General features: G+C 38.3%; 1 protein-coding gene across 4 annotated transcripts in view; it reads left to right on the forward strand.

The window, feature by feature from the left end:
• Myo61F (Myosin 61F) overlaps positions 1 to 13,154 on the forward strand; it is a 52,498-nt gene that overhangs the window by 24,740 nt on the left and 14,604 nt on the right. The window contains exon 1 of one of the 4 annotated variants that reach the window (XM_034976611.2): positions 12,868 to 12,947. The exons of the other annotated variants lie outside the window; for them this stretch is intronic. Within the exon in view, the coding sequence (XP_034832502.1) occupies positions 12,883 to 12,947 (65 nt within the window). The 5' untranslated portion in view covers positions 12,868 to 12,882. Of the gene's footprint in view, positions 1 to 12,867; positions 12,948 to 13,154 lie in introns of those variants that run through there. 4 annotated transcript variants of the gene reach the window in all.

Below are 13,154 nucleotides of genomic sequence, written 5' to 3' on the forward strand. Positions count from 1 at the left end.
AGGTAGGAACCTGTTTAATGGCAGTTTACAATGAAAAATATGCACAAACTATTACAAATGGGGTAAGCAGTGCATTTATGCCTCTATGACCTGCACGCCACTGCTAGTTACCACCCTACCGGCAAAGCCGTGCCACCAAGCGATTTAGCGTTCAGATACAATGCCGTGTAGAAACTGGGCATGGGTTTAATAAAAACTGCCATACCCCTTCCAGGTTAGCCCGCTTCCATCTTAGACTGTATCATCACTTACCACCAGGTGACATTGCAGTCAAGGGCTAACTTGTATCTGAATAAAAAATGTAAAAAATCGTCGCTTCCGTCGATGCGTAGCGTGGTGTGGCGAAATGTAGAGTCAATAGTCATACAACTAAATAGAAGCAGTTTCTTAAGCTTAACAGCATATGCGTGTATGGTGATTGGTGCGCTCCATAATATCTAGAAAGGTGATGTGTGTCTGTCCTAATCTCACATCAAGCTTTGTTCAGAATGCGTTGCGTCACGATATGATATGCGATCTTTGTGGAGCGTGTTCTATTACCTTTTGTAGCTTTTTCTTTGTTTGACCACGTACTTCGAAACTGGATTCATTTCTTTGTAGAATATGACGTGTAAGGATTCTGGTATATTTAGGAGCTGTCATTATCACTATAGTATAGGTACCTACCCACTTAGTCAAAAAAACAATGGCACAGAATTTGGAACATAGGATAGTTTATACCTACTCTGAATTAACTCAAGATGTTACTTTTACCCCGAGAAACCGAAGAGTTCTCGCGGGATTTTTAATTAAATTTAATAATAATATGCATAGGCCTTATAAGTAGTAATATTTTAATTCAAGCCGTCGTCGATTCGGGGGACCGCTAAAGTTTTCCGTTAACATAAGCTACGCCTTCAGCTGTGTAGCTATTCTTCTGCCGGTCCCCCGACACTACGAACGGCTGGAACAATTAAAATATTACTACTTAAAAGGCCTATGCAAGTCGCAGGTATCAGCTTGCAGTATACCTATGAAATGTTTATTAATACTAGACTATTTTGAAAGCTCTAGTTCGTAAGTAAGTATTACTTTGATTTTTTTGTGACCAGTACCCGTAGTACAAGATTTTACGTCTCACCAAACGAAACCAAATTCGAGAGTCGAAATACTTCCGCGTTACAGTAAAATGGACCTAAACAGCCTTGAATTGAAGTCAAATATTCAATGCCACTGATTTTAATTTCGCAATGTTTCCGCTTGGAGCGCTGGCTGTAGAAGTGTAGACAAACTTGAGCTTTAAAACAAGGCGTTTAAGATCCAGTTTACTGTAACGCGGAAGTATTTCGACTCTCGAATTTGGTTTGGTTTGGTGAGACGTAAAATCTTGTACTACGGGTACTGTTGAAAGTTGTTATAAATTAAACATCAAATCAAAGAAAGTTTTTGATACCTAACTACTTATTAAAATAAAACATGTTTCTGTAGGAAATCCGGCCTTACATTCTGAAAGCACACTAATAATTTCTAATTAGATTTGTATTCTCACGAGAGTTAAGTTTAGTTAATAATTAGGTACAAGAGATACTTATCTACATATAAATATTAAACGATGTTCTCCTGAATTAATTTCATCGGCGCGGCGGCCAAACCTATCGCGAATTGGTCCGCGTGGATTTAGGTTTTTAAAAATGCCTTGGGAACTCTTTAATTTTCCAGGATTAAAAAAATAGCCTTAAAATAACCTAAGTCATTATCCAGGACGATATCCGTTACTTCGTAGCGACGTGATTGAAGGACAAACCAACAAACATAGGTACTTTCGCATTTATAATAGTGATAGGTATTGAATCTTTAAAGCCTCAATATAATGACTTGCTAACCATAAATGGAGTGTCGAAGGTAAAAACAGCCGTCATCTCGTCTCTAAGCGCAGCAATAACCATTAAACAATAAAATATATCGATATAGTCGATAGATTATTATCGCATACATAATCGCTTCGATATGCCGCGGGCGGGCGCGCCGCTCAATTAGAATACCTACATGGTTCCACCGAGCCACGTTCTCGATCGAATAGGTTACGAATATGTTACGAGTAACGGTTTGTTATCCCTGATTCGCCAAACTTTGATGTTATTGTTGAATATATAAACAGTTTTCTCTTTTCCTTTTCGTGTTTGGACAACTTTTCTACAGTAGGTATGGCGCTGGAAAACAAGACCACTCTCCATCAAGTGATGGTGATTATTCGCAAGAAAACCAATATGGAGTGTTTGTAATAATTTTGTTATTCGCCGTCTTAGTTTTTAGGTTCCCGTTGGCACCCTTCAGAATCAGAATCAGAATTAGAATCAAATATTTTATTCAAAATAAGTACATTTATGAACATACATTTAAATCATTGACAATAGAAAACATAACATAAAAAACCAAGACGGTGAATTACAAGATGGCCGCTATGCAAATTAAAAAACCTTAAAGTACCTACATAGTGCTATATCTTGTACGGAACCCTGCGAGTGCAAGTCCGAATCGCACTTGACCAATTTTAGTTGTTTTGCAGATGATAGACCGAAACTAAAATGTTATGTAAGTAATTCATTAAATCATTAATTGCAATTTAACATCTATCATTAGCCAGTCGGTTCTTTAAGATCGTAATCTACAAAAAGATAAATATTGATCAGTAATAATTTATGACACTACATTAACAGTCGTTTACTAATACATCCGGCCCAGGCTGGGGCACTAAAATAAAGAAAGTCTACAGGCGAAAGTAAATAAACATGTTATCACCTATTAGTCATTTTGGGTGCCTTAAACCGATCGCATACCTCCTACGAGGCTAGACGACCGTAGGGAGGTCAATCAACACTGAGCTATGCTGCGTCGTGATGTGCTATGTTCTGTCGCTCCTCTTCAATTATAATGAAGATACAAACAAAACCTTTGCGCTTTGTACTGCTTTGCTGTGTTTAAAAATCAAAACTTATGGCAAAGATAATACGATACGTGCTGGCTTGCGCGTCATCGCACTGCCCATCTCGCTCAATCTTTCGTCTATCTATGCCGCGCTGTCAGTCGTATAGCACACCGCGCAGTTGTTTGTAGAAAAAACAGCACAAGAAAGTTAGCTTAGCCGAAGTACAGCACAGCGCAGATTGAGCGCGCTCAATGTTGATAGGTCTCTTACTGCCGTACTCAGAGTCGCTTAATTGTTACTTAAGTTTAGTTAAAACGAAACAGAGCTATATCTCTCACATAAATCTGTCTCGTTTTAACTCAATGCTAAGTAACAATTAGCGACTCTGAGTACGGCTGCTACGCCTCTTACGGCTCTTGTAGCACTGTGCGATCATCTTTACATGCCAAAAGGAACAAGGGCAAGGAAAGTTCAACTAATGAATAATATTAAGTTGATAAATTAGATTACCATCAGTAAATTACCATGCTATTAAAATAATTATGTATCTACCTATAATTATTTACATTAAGTATGTAGTAGTAACTAGTAAGTATTGTACTTATCGGGTTTTTCAAACTTAACATAATGTTAAAGCGATTTTTAGCTCCCACGGTTACTTAATTTTTGAGGTCATAAAATTTTAAACTGTACCCGTAGTACAAGATTTTACGTCTCAAGAAACGAAACCAAATTCGAGAGTCGAAATACTTCCGCGTAACAGTAAAATGGACCTAAACAGCCTTGAATTGAAGTCAAATATTCAATGCCACTGATTTTAATTTCGCAATGTTTCCGCTTGGAGCGCTGGCTGTAGAAGTGTAGACAAACTTGAGCTTTAAAACAAGGCGTTTAAGATCCAGTTTACTGTAACGCGGAAGTATTTCGACTCTCGAATTTGGTTTGGTTTGGTGAGACGTAAAATCTTGTACTACGGGTACTGCACCGCCTAAGTTTACCAAAAGCTTCAATAAAATAAGTACCTATCAATAAAAGTGCGAAGGTGTTGTCATATTTTTATTGACTTGTCTAATTTGTACAAAGAGATAAATCTTTTAATTAAATTAGAAGATTTTTGGGCTTTGGTCGTTACTTCCACGAGTAGGCAGACCTTGCCTCTACGACCTACAGTTAAACAATTTATTTAAATTAGTTCTGAGTTTTGGCTAAAAACTGTAGCTTCCTTAGTACGGTTTTAAGTGCTAACTGCCGCACTCAGAATCGCTTATTCGTTATTTAAGATTGAGTTAAACGAGACAGAGCTATATCTCTCACATAAATCTGTCTCGTTTTAACTCAATCTTAAGTAACGATTAGCGGCTCTGAGTACGGCTGTAAGATATCGAAAATTGAAATTTACGTCACAGGGATAGGAGCTTACGTCTTATAATTGTTAGGTACGAGAACCCCTATGAATAAAGCCGGTTAAAAATCGACCAATTTTTAATGCCTGAATTTTTAATGACCAATTTGATGTCGATGCCCTATCGATAGGTATTTTAAGAAGATAGCGGGAAGTGGGTGGATGAGGAAGGCGGAGGATCGTGTGTGGTAGCGTGCTCTTGGTAAGGCCTATGTCCAGCAGTGGACGCAAATAGGCTGATTGATTGATTGATTGATTGATTGAAACTAAGATAATAAATTGGGCACATCTTTGTGATAGGTAGGTAGGTAAGTACATTGTTTTTGTTTGAGTTAAGCTGGTTATTTTCCCATGGCAACCATCACGTTTCCCATAAATAGTACATTTGTATACGGCCGGTGTGTGACTGCATGTCTTTATTTAGCGGCCGCAGGGTGACTGACTCCGCAGTGCCGCGTTTTTGGTAAGCGGTAAGCACTTGCCAGTCTTACCACAAATAGCCATGGAACGTATGGGACAACGAACGTGACGAAGGGTATATCCGTACTCCGTAGTACGTATTACGTATAATACGCGACAGGTCGAGATGGCAATCGGGGAGAGAACGCCCCGCGCACAGCCCCCGCGCTAACCCGGTGCGGGCGAGCGCGGGTGACGTGCAGGTGTGCGGGGCGTCCCCCCGCCTCATACCCCGATTGGCATCTCAACCTGTCGCGGACTACACTATTGTGCTCTAAATGATATTAGTACTCTACGATTCCGTTACCCGAAGATACCAACGGGACCGTATTACTAAGCCTACGCTGTCCATCCGTCTGTCTGACAGTTAAAGACGTGGCCCTACCGCGGTTGTTTGACAGCTACAATGTCACGATCGCAATCATCTCTGATTGGTTAATGCTCGCTCACTATTGGCTACAATGCATTGTTGCAACAAAAATCGCACAAATTCAGCCAATCAGAACAATTGAGATTGTAATAATGATTGCTGCAGGTTTTAGACAATCGCCCTATGGAAAGTGTTATAAAGGCTACTTTTATCCCGGGAAATCAAAGAGTTCCCATGGGAATACTATCTGTCCCGGCTTACTCACGTGTGTAGTCGACTCCCTTGAAAAAGGACCCCGGATGGGTTCGAAACTAGTCGGGCTAACGTCGACTACACACGTGAGTAAGCCGGGACAGATAGTATTTATAATGGAAATCACTCACGGTAGTTTAAACGCTAAAGTTCCCATGGGATTTTTAAAAACCTAAATCCACGCGAACGAAGTCGTAGGCATCACTTCATCATGCGGTATTGTTTCACTTTTACTCCATTGTCTGTTCTGACTTCATCAATTCTAATTGAATTGAAAAGATTGATTGATACTAAGATGTGCAAGAAATACTACTATTGTATTGGAGTAGTCTGCACATTTATTAATTTTACGATCGTTAGATTTTACGCTAGACAGTAGACACCTATACCTGTCTGCCAATCCGCACTTAGCCAGCGTATTAGACTATGACTAAAACCCTTCTCACTCCGAGAGGAGACCCGTGCTCTGTAGTGAGCCGGCGATGAGTTGATCATGATGATGACCTTTACCTATACGTGCCTATACCTACCATTTAGCGATCGCTTATTTTCAGTTTTCAGCAGCAGATTTTTAGCATTACCACAGTAGGTACCTATAGGCTACCTAACGGATTTTGACGAAGTTTGGTACAAGATTTGTTTGCAGTTCGGGGTTATAGGCTACTTTTTATCCCGGAAAATCAAAGAGTTTAACCACGACATTGTTAAAGGCCCATCCGTTTAGCCGATTTTTGGAAAAGGATTCAAAGAAAGCTTTGAGCCTCATTAGCTCAACGGGTAAAGGAGTGAGGAGTACCTACTCCTAGCACAAGCTTTACGCTTAGTTGGAGAGGAAAGGGGAATATTAGTCATTTAACTTGGCTAATATTCTTTTTTTTTTTTAACTTGTATCCCGGAGACGGACATGGGCTACTTTTTATTCCGGAATATCAAAGCTTCCACGGGATATTTCTCGACTCTAGTATCATAAGGTCGGATGTGTACTTCCGACCAAACTCACTTTTTTACATAAAGGTAATGAGCATTTCGGGCTCTTTCTGCCAAGCTGACACCAGTATTTCTATCTCTTTTCGTTGCAAAGATAAATACATGCATAATGTCGTATCTGAACACATTCTAAAAATTTGGAGAACCATAATTATATTTTTTGACTTGCGTATGTATGCACCAAAGCAATGGAGAAAAATGATAGATGTATTTTGAGTTCGACCATTATGCTACGAAATAAGTTTATTTGTAATACTAGCTGGTACTGCAGTTACGCACTTCTGCTTCTAAAATATGTAATAATTTTGTTAGGTAAAATCACAACAGATGTTATGCTTCGAAGTTTTTGTATTCATATTTGGACTGTGAATCATTTAAGACTTTTTGCCTTGTAATATAAATAATTTTGCAATAAAATTCATGGAAGTAAGTTGAAATAAAGCTTTTTGTTTGTGACTACATAAAAGTTGATGTGATTAATAGGTAAGAGATCCATCCTATTTCACCAAAATTTTGGACTAAACTGCGGGAAAAAAGAAAAGAGCCAGAATAAAGCTGAAGACATTTTGAAAATGTAGACTAGAAAATCTTTTAGGACCACGAAAATCACACCATGGAAATCTAAACATATATTATAATAGAACCCCACTAAGCAAAAAACCGTGCATTTATGGTGTTTTTTATGAATCACAGTTCAAATCATCAGTTCAAAAATTTATTGCCCTAGTTTTTAAGGTAGCCTTAAAAAATTAGAGTACCTAATCAATTTTTTTCTTCTTTACCCGTCTTATAATCGACCGAATTTGATATTAATCGAGAGCAGAAATTATAAGGCACCTACAATATGTGATGATAGTGATTCTAACGAAACATACCTAATTATAGGAAGCTTTAGATTATGTTAATTTAAATATAAATGTAGTATAAATTAATTTATTAATTAAACAACTAATAAAAGTGAAAGTAAAAAAATAAAAAACTTAACTAAAACACGAAAGAAACAGTTTAAATAAGTATCTGTTAAAAAGAACAGTCGAAACAGAAGCAATGGAATTTTCAAGAAAGCAGAAAGTATTTTTTTTATTACAAAAGTGGCAATGCCGGATTTGACTAACAGTAAATCCTTATACCTGCGTAGTTTCTGCACCTTAAAAACGATTCATGATGCTACCAGCAGTGTTGCTACTTTAATATGGTCTGAAAACATCAGCTGCAGCGGAAGGAATAAAACAGTATCTTGTCTTATTTCATTAATCTACTAGAGAAGAAACAAAGTATTCTCGAAATTGTTGAAGAATTGACTTTGTGGTCTGATAATTGTGTCGGTCATAATCGGAGCATGATAATCGTTATGGCTTACTTATGATTATTATAAGGATTACCACACTAAAAGATGATAAATCACAAGCTTTATGCTAAAATGCAAAATGTACCTACGTGGAGATGTCCATGCACAAATAGAAAAAAAGGGAACAGCTGAAAACAATGCAAATTACTAAACTAAGAGATTGGTCACAGTTTACAAGAACATGCGAAGGAAACAAAACTTTTTGATAAGTTTGATTTGGCACTACAACATATTTTTAAAGACCACATCCCTTTACAAAGGTGATATATCAGGACCGTTTGTTATATCAAAAAAAAATAAGAACGGCGGGGATTTTCAGATTTCGGAATATATTACCTGGCTACAACTAACGCAATAATGCTGGGTGTTATTATTTTATAAAAACTACTTTAAAGAAGACTTTTTTGTATTTCATTAGTATGTTATAGGTACATGTAAACTTAAAATTCTTCCCCGCTTTCGCCCAATATACGACATAATGAGAAACCATTATCCACGTTAAAATATAACCAACTTTTGCAGTAGGCACCTGCTGACCTCCATTCTTACTTTACGTACCTAATCATTATAAGGAAAATCAGGCTATGTTGGCATGTTTTAGATTTCTATATTGATGTAACCGTCATGTATGCAATTCCACAAAAAATATTTGGCCCACTGTAGGTTTCTAATTACTTTGTAATTTTTTTTTCCAATTTTTGGCCGTTGTTTTTAAATTAATGGGCTTTATTTGTGAATTTGTAAATGTTATTTTCATTCATTCAGAAGTCACAAGGTTTACACGGATGCAATGGTCAGACTACCGGGCGAATGCAATTATTATGTTTCAGATCTAACTAATCAGTTTCAGAAAAATCAGATAGGTACATTGTTGCTATCTCACAAAACTCCTAAATAATTTTTGTGAGATAACTACTGTGATCTTTTGTCCGAATATTACTTATGAATAATCAGTTAAGACGTATTATGAAATATTAAGTAATAGATCCGACTTTTATTTCAAATTTGTAATAGTAAAAATTGCAGCCATAAAGTCGGTTTACAACTTATGCACACAATTTTTTAGCACAGTTACGAATATTACCAGCATAAAGTCGCATATCGTCCATTTTGAAGAAATTGTGAGTTTATATTTTATTTATTAATGATAAAGTATTTCTAGTAATGGTTAATGATAGGTACAGTTAAGTGTTAAATATTACAAAAACAACTGAAATTGTATCTCTAGTAGTTAAGAAATTATGACCCGATTTCCCTAGCATTTTTGTTTTGGCTCTCCTGAAAAGTAGCAAAAATCCACATCCGACCTTATGATACTAGAGTCGAGATTTGAAAAATCCTAAACCGGCATCGTAGTACTTTAATTAATACCTACTTAATAGTCCTACGTCGCGTCGTAGAGTTGAATCGCACCTATTTATCGTAGCCACTCTTTCCATACTTCCGAAAGGGGTCTTCCTATTATAGGGTTTCAGCACACATATGGGATGGGAAAGGGATCGTCACCGTATCGCCTCGAGCCGTTCAGAAGATTTGTATTAAACTCCCTACTGCAACGCACACTAATCGGAATCATAACGTAATCGCCTCGCCTCGGAACAGGCTCCGAACTTGCATTCCCGCGCTTACGGCTCATCGTCCCCGAGCTCACATCTCTTCGTCCAACCTTGCCCCTGTCCCCTCCCGCGACTTGCCTGCTTCGTATTCTAAACCATTCGTATATTCGTATATTCGTATTTGATGCTTTTCGTATTGTAAACCAAGACATAACCGTGCGCTACACTTAACGTTTGGATTCAAACTGATCTGGTGCCAACGTCAGCCAGCGGGCGGCGAGGCGTAAGCGCGGTGTCGCCTAGCTGTAGCCGAGTTGACGTACAGGCGCTGCTGATACGCTTTCGTTACGTGCATACGGTAGGTTGACGCCTGGTTGACAGCGAGGCGAAAGGCGTTACGGTTACGATCCCTTTCCGATCCCATATGTGTGCTGACATCTTATAGCAGTCACATAGGGGAATGCGTTGACGACGTACGGCGAACGGAACACGGGCACTGGGTCATTGCCAGGCGCCGAGGATGCGCATTGAATGCACTAAGCATGATGTCACAAGTCCTAGACAAACGGAAGGATGATTAACCAAATAGTATGAACAATACTGTAATGTGGAAAATGACACAACACAACACTTATCTAATCAAATTATTTATTTAGAAAATTACCTGCATATAGATGGCAGAGCCGTGACACAGATAAAATAATTAAGTATAGGTATTCCGGCAATATCTGTACCTATAGGTATATAAAAATTCGAAGTCCTGACTGACTGACTGACTTATAATAAGTATGTCAACGCACAGCCTAAACCGCTGGTCCTAGAGACATGAAATTTGGAGGAAACTTCTTAGTAAAGAGTAGCTGTGTCCAATAAGAAAGGATTTTTCGAAATTCCATCCCTAAGTGGGTTAAATGGGGGTTTGAAATTGATATAGTCAACGCGGACGAAGTCGCTCGATATGCCCCGCACACCCGCACAGCCCCTCCGCTAACCCACTGCGGGCGAGCGCAGGTGACGCGCGAGTGTGCGGGGCGTCCCCCCGACTCGATACCCCTATAGCAATCTCAACCTGTCGCGGACTATAGGTACTTGTTTATGTCAAGTTCCTAACATAAAGTGTCGCAAGCTGGTCACAAATAGGTTAGGTAAGTAGGTAAATATTCAGGAAAACGTACTTAAACGATATTAGTCACGTACTTACCGCGAAGGTAATGCCCAAGACTGAAGCCGTAGACTAGACGTGGTTAATCTCTTAAAGGTTACGCAAATAATTAGGTACTTTACGTCATGTTAATAATGACCTAAGCTTGGCAAAGGCAGTTCAAAGTCAAAGTCAAATTATTGATTCAGAATAGGTAACACGCTTACTGATGGTCAAAAATGTTAATTTGTAAGATGATAGTGGTGATAATTAATCTACGACGGTTCGAAGCGCGCCCAAGTCTGAGAAGAGCCCACAACAAACTCAACCGGGTATTCTTTTTATTATCACCACTTTACAAAATCACTTAATAAACCTATTAGAACTATCACAAAACTGTTAAGCAACTCATTCCCAAGCTTTATTATCATTTAAATAATCCTTTACATTGTAATAGGATTTTTTAATAAGTGTAGGTTTTATGAAAACTTTGAGCTTGTTGAGAGACATCTCCAATATGTCTTCTGGAAACTTCTGATATAAAAACATATAGAAATAAGGAATTGCTAACTTTACTTAGCCTAGAGGTGGGCATGTCCAAGGTTCTTCATCCAGCATAGTCAGGTACTTCGTCGAAGTAACAACTGACGACCTATTTAATGACCTTTGCTGGGCAAAGACAGTTCAAGGTTTTTGTAGCCAAGCATAGCCAGGTGATTTGTCAAAGTTGGTACCCATCTACAAATTGTACAAAAGCGCAGTGCACAACAGCAGAGGCAGTTAATACGCGATGCGGCTTCTTAACGTTAAAATTTAAGCTTCAACTAAAGCTTTCCCGGGCTTACGGAGGCGCGAATCTCGCCTCGGTGTGCCTATGCTTGCATCCTACGGACATTGACTACATTTTATCCCAGAAAAAACAAAGAGTTCCTACGGGATTTTAAAAAACCTAAATCGATGCGAATTAGGTGGGCGTCCGTCGTCTAGTAAAAAAAATTGGTACTCTCGTCTGACTAAATAATATTATGGTCCCAATCGTCGAAGGAACCCCAATAATTCCGCCCTAACCTAATCCGAATTCACAGGAAACCATAAAAATTGTGTCAACCAGCGCGAAGACGTGTAATGTCACGGTATTTACGAAGATAATGCCAGCGCGGTTGACATTCTGCTAAATACCAGATATTTGTTCAGCTTTGGCGATTTGATTCTTCCCGATGAATTCGTAGGACGCAATTTACCCATGATTTAGATTTATTCATTTATTGCATGATTGTAAGTAAGTATAAGAAAGATGTTACATAAATTATTTTTTCAACATTATCATGAAGAGTTTAAAAATGTGCTAGTTCAGTTCTACAAACTTTGCCATCTCTTGAATATGCATAGGTACAAGAGAGCGGCAATATCTTGAGTTTGAAAAGCTGGCTTACACGAATGATATGTTGCCATACTGAGAATGGCTACACGTTTTCTGCACTAAAATGCCCTATTTACATCTGTGAATTTTCCCCAAATTATTAGGCCATATCGGAGCACTGATGAACACTGGATGGTACGTAGACATGGTACGCTGTCAAAGCAGTCTTATGGTTTTGTAACGACAGGTAAAATCTGAAGTCGGCTTCAGAATCACACCGAGAACATGCAAGAAGTTTCTTTTCTTATTTATAAATAGCGAGCAAACGAGCAGGCGGATCATAAGTGATTTACCGCCGCCCATAAACATTTTCCGCGCCAGAGGATATATTTCCGCGCCAATACGTCTTTTCAGGAAATTGTTGATCCGACCCTTGAATAATAATAATTCTAGGCACATAATTCATCAAGACTAGGCGTGAGTCAAGAGCCTAAAACTTAATTTAGAAAAATTTCCAAAAAACCCGACTGCAGCTTGCCCTGCAGCGACTCTTATCGGAATGATCTTGGAGCCTACTGCGTAATCCTGAAAGAAATCCTGAAATAGTATTTAGTAGGGATCACGTCACGACCCTCGGAAATAGGAACACGATGCATAGAGGCCGCATAGAGTTCCCTTATCAGGCCCTTGCAAAAATACATTTTTATCTTTATCCTGGATTCGTAATAAGCTGTCGCCGTCGGACATCCGTCAATGACCACATTATAACAACAGTTACATTGTTTACAGTTCCCAGGCTCGTTACTGATATTTATATTGTAACGATTATTATTATTCCGTACTTTATCAGTAGCTACTGCCTATACTCTCTCAGTCTCCCTTTGACCACTAAATGGGTCCCGTGTTTACAAACAATACCTACTTGCAGTGCGAAAGTTTATTTTCGAAGAGTTTTTGCGATTCAATCGTTTTGATGAAAAGTCTTCTGGGTTAAAGAAATAGCCTCGTACTTAGTTCATAATAAAATTATTAGGTTTTTGTAGTGTCCAGATTTTAGTCGAAAATATATTTTTTGTTTTAAAAAATAATATTAAAAGTAAAAATGGGTTTTGGCGAAGCTAAGGAGTACGCACTGTTGTTTAGGATTTTGAAACAGAGATCTAAGCGGTGAGTAGTTTAATCAAAATAATTAACTATGTAAGTAGGTATATAATTATTTTGACTTAATAAGTTTTTTACTAATTGCGACCCATAAGTAAAAACGTTTCACTTTACTTTTTGCAGTTTTTAGGGTTCCGTTACCTCAAAAGGAAAACAGAAACTCCTAATTATTAATATAGGATCACTACGTTGTCTGTCTATCCAGATATACGT

This window comes from Maniola hyperantus, chromosome 15 (assembly GCF_902806685.2).
Source record: "Maniola hyperantus chromosome 15, iAphHyp1.2, whole genome shotgun sequence".
Lineage (NCBI taxonomy): Eukaryota > Metazoa > Arthropoda > Insecta > Lepidoptera > Nymphalidae > Maniola > Maniola hyperantus.